General features: G+C 47.9%; 1 protein-coding gene across 1 annotated transcript in view; it reads left to right on the forward strand.

Moving 5' to 3' along the window:
• erfl3 (Ets2 repressor factor like 3) overlaps positions 1-13,411 on the forward strand; it is a 46,546-nt gene extending 33,135 nt beyond the window's left edge. Inside the window, exons 3-5 of the mRNA XM_071535967.1 lie at positions 9,563-9,678; positions 9,875-11,046; positions 11,475-13,411. Coding sequence (XP_071392068.1) covers positions 9,563-9,678; positions 9,875-11,046; positions 11,475-12,155 — 1,969 coding nt within the window. The 3' untranslated portion in view covers positions 12,156-13,411. The remainder of the gene's footprint in view (positions 1-9,562; positions 9,679-9,874; positions 11,047-11,474) is intronic.
• Positions 13,412-14,938: the final 1,527 nt, after the last annotated feature.

Consider the following 14,938-nt stretch of genomic DNA (forward strand, 5'->3'; position numbering starts at 1 on the left):
CGGGAAAGATAATCTTAATAATATCTTGTAGTGTGTGATGCACCATCATGTTCTATGCTTGTAGTGTGAGCTTGTTTGCGATTTGATAGAAGAAAATCGGTTAAGTTTCTTCTTATGTGTGTAATGCAACCCGATTTCAAAATCGGTTAGGATTTTAAAACTCCTGTAATCTGAGCCCATCTTAATTTAACCATATCCTTATTCTAGCCACAAAGCAAGGAACTCTTCCTGTGTGGGGACAAACACCCTCACAAGTTGCTTTTCAGAAAGTCTAATTGTGCTGTACTACAGTAATCAGGAGTGTAATAATGGTTTGTCGATCTCAATAGTTGAGTTATACCTAACAGACTCTTAAACACACACGCGCGCGCGCGCACACACACACACACACACACACACACACACACACACACACACACACACACACACACACACAGACACCCCAGAGGGTACACTCTTTCCAGAAGAACATTCTGTAATCCTAACTCTGAACACCAGCTGTGACCCTGGCACTTGACGCCAGTTACAGTGCTGACCTGCTGGAAGCACTTCATTCAGACCCCATATTGTCACAGCTCTGACTCACACTGGCTCTGTTTCACCCAGACATTCTCTTAGTAATGCCTGCCTAGGTACTAACAGCACTTACCAGTTGGTTCCTACCCAAGTCCACTATACTGTTGCAGGAGTGACCCTGGCCACTTGCCCTGGCATGGTATTGACCTGTACAAGTTTAGCTACTATTTTGCCCCATGCAGTGTTATGGCACTGACCCATTTGGCTGGTCGCTCACTACGCCCACACCTTCACACCTACTGGTTTAAGTTAAATCCATGGACACCAACTGAGCCAAGCCCCTTAACTTGTTATGACGGTGACCTGGCACAGTTTTGGCAGAGACCCATAGGTTTGACTTGGTCCAACGGATGAGTTCTGGCTCAGCAATTACTGTTATGTGACAGTGGCCTAATCCAGGCCTCATCCGCGCTCACTGCTTACCATTTACCCTGGATATGTTGCATAGACACTGTTCACATACACACACACACACACACACACACACAGACACTGTAACACTTCAGACAGATTAAACACATTAAGTCAATGAGAGAACACAGCAGACACTGGCAGAGCTTCTGCTCTAATCACCGTCGCCATAGGTAATTTGCTTTACTCACATGGCAGCCATATTTGATTTACATCATACTCTGGATGGGAAACACTAGCCGCAAGACAGTGAAGCAAATGGAAACAGAGGCAAAGTCAGTCGGTCTTTGGACAAAAACTATCCTGTGATGTCGTTGAGAAATGAGCAGAGCTGGAGGCCAAATCATCCACAAAAGTTGAAATCAAATGCTACAGCAACTGGACTGAAGGTTACATGCATGGATGGATGCTCCCTTGGTACATCCATAACGTTAGCTAATGTTGGTAGTCAGCTACATATGTTATTAATGGTGTATTTGTCTCCAGAGTTCTTCACAGAATTGTCAGAATTAACTGCCTTTATGTTTAGTGTTAATAATATGCTAACATCATGCTTCATATCCTTAGTGGTGCTTCTTGGACAAACACAAAATTTAATTTTAAATTGGTTGCATCTGCTAGCTAATGCAAGTGTTAGCTGACTTTAGGAGGTTAAAACTAGTTTTTATGGTTAAGACTAGTTGATAGCTACATCTTACACAGTTCCAACATAGTTGGTTTTTGGGAGATAAATATGACATTAATAACATTAAGTACCTGACTACTAACATTAGCTACATTAAGGCTCAACATCATGAATCCATTTGCTTTTAGTTTGGGTGGGTAATTTCCCCTCCGGCTCTGCTCACTCCCTGGTATCTGGTTAATGTGTATATTTGTGTATATTTAGATTTTTTTGTCCAACGGCTGGTTGAGTTTACCTCTGTTTGCATCTGCTTTGCTGTCCTCTGGATAGGGTTTCCCACCCCAAGTATGAAGTAAATCAAATATGGCTGCCATGTGAATAGAGTGAATTGTTGCCAGACCAACAAAATAGTTAGGGTATTGCGAGGGAGAAAGCGGCCATAAAATGAATAAAACCCAAGCAACACAACAGACGCTTCTAATTGTTTTTATGCTTTTGGCATCCATAAATAGAGATTAGGCCACAATATGTTTTGAATTATACATAGAACCAAAGTTAGACAGTAATCAAGTTTATGATCTATACTTATGACACGTTATAAATGACTCTTCTCACCGCTTTAGCGTTCAGTATTGGCGACATCACACATCCCTGGGGAACACTTCTTCTCTGACACCAGCCGTAGTAAGCCTAGCATCTCATTTACTGTGTCTTGTGTCCCCAGCTTGTTGTTTACAGCAAAATAGGGCCAAGATTAGGCTAGGCACACTAATGTGATAAACCCACATAGGTTGTTAGAAGATGGAAATGCATTGAGTTGCCTATTTTAGGGTAGGAGGGCTTATGTAGGTTCACTTACAGTAGTGAGATTAAGATAATGTCTGTTACAGATGGGATCCTATGGGTACGAAGAGGAATTAACATGCACTGCTAATGTGGGCCTGCACACACACACACACACACACACACACACACACACACACACACACACACACACACACACACACACACACACATAAATTTCGGACTTGGAGCCCAGATTTAGAATTCCAGAATTAGAGAGAAAGAGAATGTGGATGGGTATACTTGTGGTCAGGCTGTGTATTTATAGCGCGTCCAGCCTCTGGTGCTGTAACAGATTTGGAGCTTAGGCTGCACTAAGTGCTTATATATAGCAGGTCTTAGTGGCCTCTGATGGAGCGGCCTGAGGGGCTGGTGCGCTCCTCAGGAGTTTCCCTCCTGTCTCTATCCGGCACTCTCTGGCCTCGCCCTCCGAAGTCCAGGTTGTCCCCCTCTGTGCCTATAAATTGAGCAGAGTCACTTCAAACTTAGAGTGAGAAGGGCAGTTTACAACACGCACACACACATACACACACACCCATGTTGTCACCTGATTTGACACCAGAGCTGCCGTCAGTCCTTCACCACAACAGACGCTGCAAATGAAGCCTCTCAAGATGCACATCAATAGTAATGTGGCAAGAGGATTAATGGCACTAAAGATTAATGAAGTTATAAAAGACGCGCACACACACACGTGCATGGTAACTATCCCCATATGGAGCACATGGTTATGGAGCAAGCCACCTTGAGCCCCTCATATGGAGAAAACCTGGAGTCTGATAATAATGGAGGACAAAGTTAGTGGGGCAATCAGCTTACACACATATGGACACACATGCGCACACACTTCAAACAGCATGCCTGTTTTTGAGTGTGCTTTTTATCGCCTAGCCTTTGTGATTATTATTTTTACCCCCATGATCTTATTCTTTCCTGTCTGCCATGCACATGGTGGAAATTCCCTTAATCAGGAATGCTGCATTGTGTGTGTGTGTGTGTGTGTGTGTGTGCGCGCGCGCGCGTTGGCTTTCCGTTGAGAGGACACAGCCTCAGTCCATGCGTCATCCTAGTCTCCCGCTCCCACGGCCGCTGTGAAATTCCCACTCCTGTTGAGAGGATTACACTCACACTGTGTGCATGTGCGTGCGTGCGTGCGTGTGTGTGTGTGTGTGTGTGTGTGTGTGTATGTGTGCTACGTACGCATATATATGTGCTTGACGTTGAGAGGGAGGCAAGGCTTTTCATTCCCTGTTCCGCTTTTTAATTCTATTTGTTTTTAATTAGTTAGTTTGTAGTTGTGTCTTTTTACTCAGAGTCAAATGTATAAAAAGGCTATCATATAAACCAGTAGACCATTAGGGCATATTCCCATTGTTATCCCATTGATTGTGTCACTAAGAGTCCTTGCTGAACTTTCAGTTATTTTCAACACAGGCAGTTCATGTCCTCCTCACCTCCTCGTCGCAATTTCCCCAAGTTCTGACAAAATCCTATCAGCGATTGTCTGAAATTTTGTGTGCAACAAATGAACGAAAGGAGGGAGAACAATCCATAACCCCACCCTCATTTTCATCATGGGGGACAAAAATACAATGGTATCAGTGTATAGGTTAGGGCCAGGGACTAAACATGCCCAGTAATAAAGCTGCCAGACCCAAAGCCTTAACCTCCTACCTCCTTACTTCCTCCACCACCGTCTCTCTCTTGTAAATGAGAGTTGAAGTGACCCACAAAGGAGAGATGGGGAAACCAAGCCAATCAGTCATTGCAGAGTGCTGGCTTAATGAGTGTAATCATGCTAAGAGGTCCCAGCTCCTAAAATGCCCCAGGCCCCTTGTCCTCTAGTCCGCAGCCAGCACTGGCTCTAACATGGCGGTCAGAGGTCAGGGGGACTGCCACGCACAGCTGGCAAAGATTAACAGCATAGCACACACACATGTGCACACAGGCACACACTAGGACATACACTGACATTCATATTCAGACACACAAACTCATGCACCATTGCAAACATACTCTTGTCCATGCATGGTCGCATGCTTGCATGCTTGTGTCTGTACACTAGTGTTTACTTCATTTCCTACATTCATTTAGCTGCGATGGGCCCCCACAGTTAGAAAATTGTTAATACAATGAAAATTCATCATTTGGCCTTATTGCTCAGATTTAAAAAAAAAGTTGTGGAAAAGATTGTCCATATACTGTATCATGATCCATATAAATACCCCTTCTTAAACTGCAACACATACTGGAATTGATGCTGGAATGGGCTCAGAAGTGAAGCAGGAGCCAGAATAACCCCAAGCCCCCACATCTACAAAAGAATCTACAGGAAATACTGCTGCATATGCACACACAAACAAACACGCACACGCAGCCACTCACCTAGCTGGCCAGGCCTGTTTGTAGGTCAGAAGGCCTTGCACCACAACAGCCCATTGTGTAGAAACACCCAGGGCCGGAGAGAAAGTGCGGAGGGAGCAGCCAGGGACAGGACCACTGTATGACATTGTGTTCAACGTATGCTTGTGCGTGTTGTCTGTTCATTGTCTGTATCTGCAGCACGTATGTGTTCCCCGTACGTGTGCGTTGTGTGCATCTCATTGTCCCTGACAGAATGAGCCCTTTATTTGCTGTGAGGGCGGAACGCACACGAGCCGCGCGCACACACGCACACACACACCAGTGTATGCCCGAGCACACACTTGCACCCACAGAGCATGTGACCAGGCTAATCAGACCCTGACCAGATCCTCTTGCGCACACACACACACACACACAGAGAGAGCATGTGACACCTCGCCTAATCAGACCCCCAACCCAACCCTCATCCCTACACAAACACATTTTATTCCCCCTTACAGAGAGTAAACACTCATCAAACCTGGCTCCTACACAAAGCACTCTCACGTGTGCAGCTTACATACACACACCTGAGTGTGAGCAGCTGGTGTGTGTGTGTGTGTGTGTGTGTGTGTGTGTGTGTGTGTGTGTGTGGAAGAGGATCTGGCCGGGGCGTGTGTGTGTACCAGCCAACGCTGACGAAAGAGGCAGAAAATAAACATGGGGCTCATGGGGAGTATTGTAATCCCAACTTCCTGTCACAGTCAGCGCCTATTTACAGCCCAACAATAGGCAAGGCACGGCCCGCGTGCGCCTGTGTGCGTGCACACGCAAGTGTGTTTGAGTGCTGTGCATTTGTCTGTTGACACTTGGATGTAAGTGTGTGTGTGTGTGTGTGTGGACTGACACTGAAATAGATTTGTGAGCTTAGATATATTATTATAGGGTAATACAAAAAGTTGGCCATAGAGAGCAAGTCTATTGTTCTTAAAGTAGAATACCACTCTATCTGAACTGGATGCGACAACATACACTTTTAGTCCCAAAACATTTATGCTGCATGAAGTTACAGTCATCTATCTCCAGCTTTGCCACTTGGCCAATTCATTTTTCAATGGAGCTGTATATTACTTTGGCATCATGGATAAAGGGGCAAGGCAAACTGTGCTGTCCTGTCTGGCTGTACAAGATTGTAGATAGTAGATTGTTTTTCACCAAAAGAAAATAGAATAGTTGATATAATCAAAATGAAGTTCAGTGGTTTTCCCCTTTTTTACATTTCTTCAGAGCTTGTTAAAACACTGAACTAAAATTTCCAAGCTCATTCATTGTCATTGTCAATGAGTTCCTGGGTTCCTGTGTTCTTATTCTCTCTCTCTCTCTCTCTCTATCTATCTATCTATCTATCTATCTATCTATCTATCTATCTATCTATCTATCTATCTATCTATCTATCTATCTATCTATCTATCTATCTATCTATCTATCTATCTATCTATCTATCTATCTATCTATCTATCTATCTATCTATCTATCTATCTATCTTCTCCTCTGATCAGAATATTTTGGCCCACATCAGGTCTGTGTAATCGCAGGCTTAATCCCTGGCCTACAATCACACAGTGTAACGACTGACTTGATAGAAAACCTCCGCTCTGTTTCCCGGAAGGCTTTCTGTAAATCCATACTTGCATTGATTGTTCAGTCTAATTCCTTGGTTAAACAGGGCGCAGGCTGATACCTTCTGTTGTGTGTGTGTGTGTGTGTGTGTGTGCACGCAAGTATGCACATATGTGTTACAGTGTGTCAAACAGAGCAAAAGTGAGATGGCAGCCACTGAGTCAGAGTACATGGAAGAGGTCTGTGTGTGTGTGTGTGTGTGCGTGCATGTGTGTGTAAGGCGAGTGCGGTGGGCAGCTAAACACAGGCACTCAAAGAATCTCTTTCTTCTCTTTTGAAGTGAGTTCAAATGCTCTTCAAAGACTGTCTGCCTGTATGACGGCACGGGGAGGGGAGGGGGGGGGCGCAGGGAGAAAGAATGGGTAACCATGTGCTCTAAACAGCTTCAGTTGCTGCATCTAGGATTACGCAAAGTTGTTGTCTGCTTCCAACTATGCATTTGAGTATTCTATGTATTAGCAGCATGTACGTGTACAGCCAAGTGCAAGCTACTTTTTTGTCCGCTGAATTTCCTTCTAGCCCTCTACCGTGAGCCAGGGTCAGACAGATGTATCAGTGCAGTTATATTACATTTATACCAATAATAATGTACCAGTGCAGCACAGAAGATGTCTAATATTTTCACATTTACTGTATACAGCAGTGGTTCTTACAGTGTGCCATCGAGGCCCAAGAGTACGCAGGTTTTCATTCCAACCAAATCACTACAACAGCTGCTTTTACTGATTAGCACAACTTCAGTCAAAGATGGGAACTAATCAATGAAATCAGCTGCCCTTTGTGGTTGAAATGAAATCCTGCGTACTCTCGGGCCTCAATGACAACCACTACTGTTTACTACAAAATCCTATGATATATGTGTCTTTTAGAATTGGATTGAAGTGCCCACCAAGTGGAGTATGCTATGAATATTTGGTGGAGTTACAATAATGCTGATGCAATAACACAAAATTAATTATCAGTAGATATATTGGAAATTGTTTGTTTTCTTCCCCAGCTGTCAGTATGTCTACTGGACCCTCAGCTGGGCCTTAGTACAGGGCCTTGAGTTTGGTATCTTCAGCTGATTTGATCACAGTACTGTTGTGGTTGTAATTCTGCTTGACTGAGGACTCGTCTCATCTCCCTGCCTGCCTGCCTCTCTCTGTCCCCTCGCTCCCCTCCCCTCCTCCCCGGCCCTTGTGAGTGTCTCCCCTAGAGCAGAAATTACATGCTGCTTTGTGCCTGGCGTAAACAATGTTTTCAACAGTGCAGGCCTGTCCTGTCTCTGTCTCTCCCTCTCTCTCACCCTCACCCTCTCCCTCTCCCATCGCCTCAGGGGACGAGTGGAAAGTGGAGAGAGGGAGGGAGGGATAAAGAGGGGGAGGTGGAGTGATGAGAGAGTGAGAGAGAGATATCAGAGGGATAAAGGGAGAAGAGGGGGAGGGTTGGGGAGAACAAGTGGAAAAGAGCAACAGTCTGTGCCCAGAGCACAAAAAGGCCCAACAAGTCTGTGTAATAAGCATAATAAGAGGGGGTGAAGGTTGCCCCCCTCCCCCCCTCCCCGTCTGGATAACTACCATTCAGCGTAATGATAGTCAGTGGGCTCTGACTCACTATGAGCATTACCGTAAGACCCAACCTTAAGACCAAAGGCCCCTATCTGTGCCAGCACACACGTTGGTGGACGGGACAGGGGAGTTAAAGCATGGAGACATGCTGAGCTAAGGACGAGCTGGTTGGGTTAAACCTTGTGTTCCACAGGGGATGTGAAGGGGGGGGGGGGGGGGGCAGGCAGGCAGTTAGAGAGAGCATAGCACACCTCTCTCTCTCTCTCTCTCTCTCTCTCTCTCTCTCTACCTCTCTCTCTCTCTCTCTCTCTCTCTCTCTCTCTCTCTCTCTCTCTCTTTCTTCTCTCTCTCTCTCTTTATCTTTTTCTCTCTCTCTTTATCTTTGTCTTTCTCTTTCTTTCTTTCTTTCTTTCTTTCTTTCTTTCTTTCTTTCTTTCTTTTTGTTTCTTCTATTTGCCGCCCCTCTCTCTCTCTGTGTCTTTGAGTGTGTGAGGGTCGGTGGCCAGGTTACATAAAGGGGATGTGAAGCTGGGGAAGAAAGCAGAAAGATGTTACATAAAGAGCTGTAGCAGGACAAAGGTTAATATAAATGGAGCCTTATACTGTAGGCAGTAGCCACAGGAGAGAGAAAGAGAAAAAGAGAGAGAATGCCCATTACATAAACAGATAAAGATGGGGTGAATTATTGGTGGCTTTGCTTTGGTGTTATATAAAGAGATGGGTCCATCTAGCAGAATGAATGACAGAATGTGCTGTGATGTGTGTGTGTTTGTGTGTGCCCTTTCACATTTGTCTGTATCTGACAAAATCTAGCCTTAAAAGACCCATTTCTTTACTTCCTGTCTTTTTTTTTGATGGATGTGGATTAGTAAAGATAACACACGCCATCTGAGATGTTCTGACACGACACAAGGGAACACACAAACTCACATACACACACATTCCACGCAGACTCTAAATAGCCTAATGCTCGGTCGCAATGGTTACACACATAGGTTGACCTCTCTTTATTGTTTGTTTATCCCTTCATGCAACATTACTCTGCCGCTCTAGGACTCTGTCCATCGCCGCTTCCCATCTTTCTGTTTTCTCTCTTTCTCTCTCTGCCCCTTTCTCTCTCTCGCCCTCCTCCCTCTCCCCTATCTGGGTCTGCTTTGTGTGAATGTCATACAACACTCTGTAATATCTATCATTAGCACGGGAGTGACATGAAAGACCCGTGCTTATTAAAGTGTGTTCCTGTGTATGTGTGCGAGCGTGTGTCATAGTCTCAATGATCTGAGGAACAAATTATTTTCTTCACTTCAACACTTCAAATCACATCTGAATATTCTGTAGTGGACATATTAAATTAAATTAAATTAAATTAAATCTTTCACTGTTCTTGTTGATTGTGAAAACCAAAATCATGATCATACACAATTGTATGATTAATACACAATTAATTATGCAACCCTAATGTGTGCCTGCACGCATTTTGTGTGTGTGAGTGCAGTGTGGTTTTATAATTTGTCTATTTTACGCTCCCTCCCAGGTACTACTACAACAAGCGGATCCTCCACAAGACCAAAGGCAAGAGGTTCACCTACAAGTTCAACTTCAATAAGCTGGTTTTGGTCAACTACCCCTTCATCGACATGGGCTCCACTGGTAAGCCTAGACAGACTGGCTCTGTGTGTGCATGTCTGTGTATGTTCAGACATCACCTAATCCAACAATAGGATAGCTAGATTACATAGGATTACACAGAAAAAGACTATATATTATCTCTCATCATTCTCCCTCTCTTGTTTCCTCATGCTTTTCCCCTCCCTCCTCTCCTCTCCTCTTGCCTTGTCGTCTCCAGGTAGTAGTGTTCCTCAGAGCGCCCCTCCTGTCCCCACCGGCGCAGGCACCCACTTCCGCTTCCCTCCCTCCACGCCCTCTGAAGTGCTCTCCCCAAACGAGGACCTGCGCAGCCCCGGGGGCGTGTTCAGCGCCGTGGCCCGGCGGATGGCGCGCGGCTCGGTCAGCGACTGCAGCGACGGCACCTCAGTCAACTCTGAGATCGAGGAGGGCAACGGGGGAGCGGGAGAGGAGAGGGGGGGGGAGAGGGGGGTGAGCGGAGGAGGAGGAGGGCCAGGAGGAGGAGGAGGCTACCGAGGCATCATCCATCCCCGTCTGTCTCATGAGACTCTGTTCCGCATGTACGGAGGACCGGGCAACCCCGCCGGGCACCCGGGTTCCCGTGGCCCTGCGGGTCACAGGGTCCACACAGAGTCCCTGTCCCCCTTCCCCGTGTCCCCTCTCCCAGGACCGGGAGGAGCCGGCCTCTTAGCCCCGCCTCTGTCCCCAGCCATGTCCATGACCCCCTCATCTCACCTCCCCTACACCCCCTCCCCCACCTTGTCCCCCATGCTAGGCTCCCACTTCTCCTTCAACCCAGAGGACATGAAGCGCTACCTGCAGGCCCACACCCAGTCAGTGTACAACTACCACCTCAGCCCCAGAGCGTTCCTCCACTACCCCAACATCGTCATCCCTCAGCCCCACCGGCCCGCAGCAGACAAGGCCGGTCTGTCCGCAGAGAGAGGAGCAGCCGAGAGGGGAGAGAGAGCAGCAGCAGCAGGAGGAGGTGGAGGAGAGAGGGGAGGAGAGCGGCACCACCACCCGTCTCTGGCTCATTCTGCTCACCACCATCCCCATCCTCCACACACTGCCCACCCCCACCCTCACCCCCATTCCCACCCTATCCACCACCCACTCCACCTGGGTGAGGAGCCTCCACATATGTCTCCTTTCAAGTTCAAGCTGCAGCCACCACCACTGGGCAGGAAGCAGAGGGAGGGTCAGAGCCAGAGCAACCTCAGGCAGAGCTCGCTGTCCTCGGGCTCAGGATCAGGGTCCATGTCCTCCACCTCCGGCCTGGGTTCGTCACTGTCTTTCGGCAGCGACCTGAGCTCAGCCAGCGGCTCAGGCCTGATTTCCAGCTCCTCCTCAACGCAGTCCCTAAACAGTGCAGGCCTGCCCAAGATCAAGGTGAGACCCACAGGCCCAAATATCTCCCATTTTACCTTCATCCGTGCAGTCCTCTCAAAAGCTGCACAGTGAAGTTAACAGGGGCTGTGGAAGACGTGTGAAGTAAATCACTGACACTCCATGTGCTCTCTCTCTCACTCTAGGAGGTTGTTGGGAATGTTCACAAACAAAGCAAACTTGTTTGTAATATTTTCAATAGATGATATAATCAAAATTAAGTTCAGTGGTGTTCCCTTTTAAATTTCTTTTAGAGCAGGTTAAGACTACACTGGACTAAAAGTTCTCTCTCTCTCTCTCTCTCTCTCTCTCTCTCTCTCTCTCTCTCTCTCTCTCTCTCTCTCTCTCTCTCTCTCTCTCTCTCTCTCTCTCTCTCTCTCTCTCTCTCTCTCTCTCTCTCTCTCTCTCTCTCTCAATATCTGACTGTCTAGGTGGAGCCTATCTCTGATATTGAGTCAGAGGAAGAAGTGGAGGTGACCGACATCAGCGATGAGGACCCGGATGAGCGAGACGAGGAGTTTGACCTCTTCTCCCCCCGCCACTCCAGCGCCTCTGTCCACCACCACCACCACCACCACCTCGCTAATGGCACAGCCGTGGCCCCACATCAACCTCATCCCTATGAGGACCTGGACGAGGACGTCTTCAAAGCCCCCGCTCCACCCCCGCCCGGCCTGATGCCCTTCTTCACCACCCAGCACACACACTCCAATGCGCATCGCGGGCCGCCCACCCTCAAGAGCGAGCCCAGCGAGCCGGGGGACAGCAACACGCCCCCACCTCAGACAGGCTCGGCAGGAGCTCCCCAGACCAAGTGCATCCCCCTCAAGCTGCGCTTCAAGAGGCGCTGGAGCGAAGACCAGCGCATGGAGGCCTCACAGGAGGAGTCGGACGACAAGAAAGTACGAGCAGAGGAGGAGAGGGAAAGGGAGAGGCAAAGGAACGGAAGGATGGAGACTGAGGAGAACGGGACAGGCAGCGGAGAAGGGGACAGTCCGCCCCCATTGGGGTACGAGAGCTCTTTAGCCACACCGTTGGCCTCCCACCGGAGAGTGAGCGCTGAGCTGCATCGTGCCACTGCACAGCTGTCTCTGGAGAACAAGGACTGCTGATGAGACACACAGCTCAAACACTAATGCTCCAGTACCAGTGGAGGTGGTACAGGAAAATGTAAATGGATCCTCTATAATCCCTCTCCCACACTGACAAACTTGGCAAGATTCCTGAAACCTCCAATGAACTGGGAGCACAGCTCAACACACGTATGAACCAACACCTCAAACACAGCCCAACTCTGGTTCTGTCAGACCCCCCAATCCTCAATCTGGATCAGTGTTCCTTTGGGACACATCCCGGGGGAGAAGGGGGTCACTCGGACCCAGCCATCCCAGGCACAGTGACTGAAACGGGATTGGAATCAGAGGGAGGAAGGCCCCCTCTTGGAACTTGGCTCCAAGTTCACCTCCCACCTGGCCAGTGCAGCTCCAGATGCAAGCCCCACCCCAGTAGCACGTCTCCTGCCTTCAGGCCCCACCTGTCGGGTCACCAGCCAGTCGTCACTTTCCTCAGGGGACCCGCCACTCCCTTACAGCCCAGCAACAAACCTAGGACGATGGGGTGCACACTCTCCCACATGCTAGTTTTTCTATAGAGATGACGGGGCTTCGATAAGTGCCTGTATGTAAAACCCACAGCCCTGGAGTGACATGGAAGAGAACGAGGAAGGAAGAGTGGGAGGGAGGAGAGGGGTGGGGGGTAGAACTGCTATGATTAACCCTTCTTTCACTCATGAAGTCCTTGGAAAGTTGGGCAAATAATGGAAAACAAATGGTGATAAAAGGAAAGTGTGTCTCAAAGACTGAAAGGGGGGGGGGGTGCTGTTGAGTGGTGTCTGACTGACAGAACTTCTCGTAAAACTGGCCCACTCCACTCAGGGAAGCCTATCGCTGTATGTTTATTGGATCGTCACACACACTCGCAAAAAAGGCCCAGCCAATGGTGAATGGAACTTGGGGGACTCACAGTTGAAGCTTCGCTCTTGGACGCTAACCAATGTTCACTGCAACTCAAGGACCACAAACACACACACACACACACACACTTTCACTCTCTGGCACACTGTTCTCTCAGAGCTTTTGACTTTTGTATACCCTTCTTTCTGTGTCTCTCTCTTTCTCTCTCCTATCCTGCCCCTCTTTCTCTTGTGAACCACCTGTGGAAAGATCGTGACTCCACTGAAATACTTTTACCCCCAAGGGAGAAGCAAGAAATGAACTGAGGAGAGGAAAAGGGAAGAGATGGGAGAAGAGAAAGTGTTAAGAATTAGTTCAGGTGTCTCTAGATAGAGAGCTGCTGAGGGGACCAAGAGGGGAGGGCAGCAGGGGGGAGAAAGGGTTTGGGGGGCGTAAGGTAGGGGGTCCAGTAACTGCTAGCCTGTTGACCTAGCCTACCCACCTAATATAGCTTGCATACTGACCATAGGTTCCCTGAAGTCCCAGCAGCATAGAAGCCTAGTTCACCAGCTTGAGCTCCTCTAACAATCATAGTCTTGATAGTGTTAACTAAACCAGCAAATGTTCATACACAGAATACACACACAAAAAAATCACACATGCACGGCACTGCCTTTAGTTCCTTAACTTGCTCCCTCTCTCTCTGGACCTTCAGCCCTCCCTGTAGTGACGTCATCCCCAGAGAGTGGAACTGAGCATTGTGGGATCAGTAGGCCATGAGACCGCCGGCCTGTAGTTGACTACAAGAGTCTGAGAGCCAGAGAGAGCAGGGACACCTTAGACCTCACACACACTGCCTCTCTATGCCTTGTTTTTATAGCATGTACAAAAGTGCAAACTGAGCTCTAATACACACACGTACAGACTATATCTTTATATATTCTATATGAAATTATAAAAAAAAGTGAGATTTTAAAGAACCATAGCATTTTAATGATATGATTGATTCAGGATTTTTTGTAAGTGGATTATTTTGAGCAGTAAGAAGCGACATATAAAGTGATTTGTGACTTTGCTTCTTGCCTCTCACAGGGAAATGAGGGGGGGGATGGAGGGTAGCTGGGGGGCCGGGGGGTAGAGAGGGGATATGAAGGGGGTTGGGGGTCTGGGTTTTGTCATACTTTTGTTCCACAGGTAAACAAGCCAGAGAAAAACAGCACAGGCCAGTCTAACAGAAGAATAAGACCAGCAAGAATAAAAAGACACCAACACAGGACTGCAGACTGATAATGATTCAGATGCGTGGTTTACTATGCTATACACTTCATTTGCAGTAGCTTTGCCCTTTTAGCATGCAGTCCTCTGCTCTCTCCTGTCTGTACAGTCTATCACAGTGGGGTATTCTGCGGCCCCTGGCCTGAATTGGCCTGGCCTCAGGTCGCCTCTCCAACGCCCTGTGTGTGAGTTAGCCCGGGACAGCTCATGGGTTATTAGTGAAGTACAAATCCTGTCTTTTCTCTTAGGCCAGTTAGCATAATGCTCCACATTTTGCAGCAGCTCTGGATTAGGTTCCCAGCCAGCGAGGGGGAGAGGGGGATAAGGGGTTAATCATTACTGTAGGATAGTCTGGAAAAGCTGCAAGTACGACATGTGAGGCCTGACCTGAAATACCCTCTCCTCAAGCTATGCACACACACACACACACGCATAAAAGATTCCCCAGCATGCACGTTCCACACACACACACATTGTGATTATGCCCCTTTGATGTTTTAATATCCTGGAGCTCTCCATCTCTGCAGCCAGGTCAGACAGGCATCTGATTGGTTGACTCCGTCGTGCTGACCAGCGGTCTGCTGCCCCGAGCCAGTCACTCGCAGGCCAGCGACGAGACGGATCTATAGCAGGGAACTGTGAGATAGATTGGCCTCCAGTCCGTCTGT

The sequence above is a fragment of the Centroberyx affinis genome, unplaced genomic scaffold (assembly GCF_046629955.1).
Source record: "Centroberyx affinis isolate AG114_WGS23_722 - 3 ecotype Tasmania unplaced genomic scaffold, CSIRO-AGI_Caff_v1 ptg002803l_1, whole genome shotgun sequence".
NCBI classification, from domain to species: Eukaryota; Metazoa; Chordata; class Actinopteri; order Beryciformes; family Berycidae; genus Centroberyx; species Centroberyx affinis.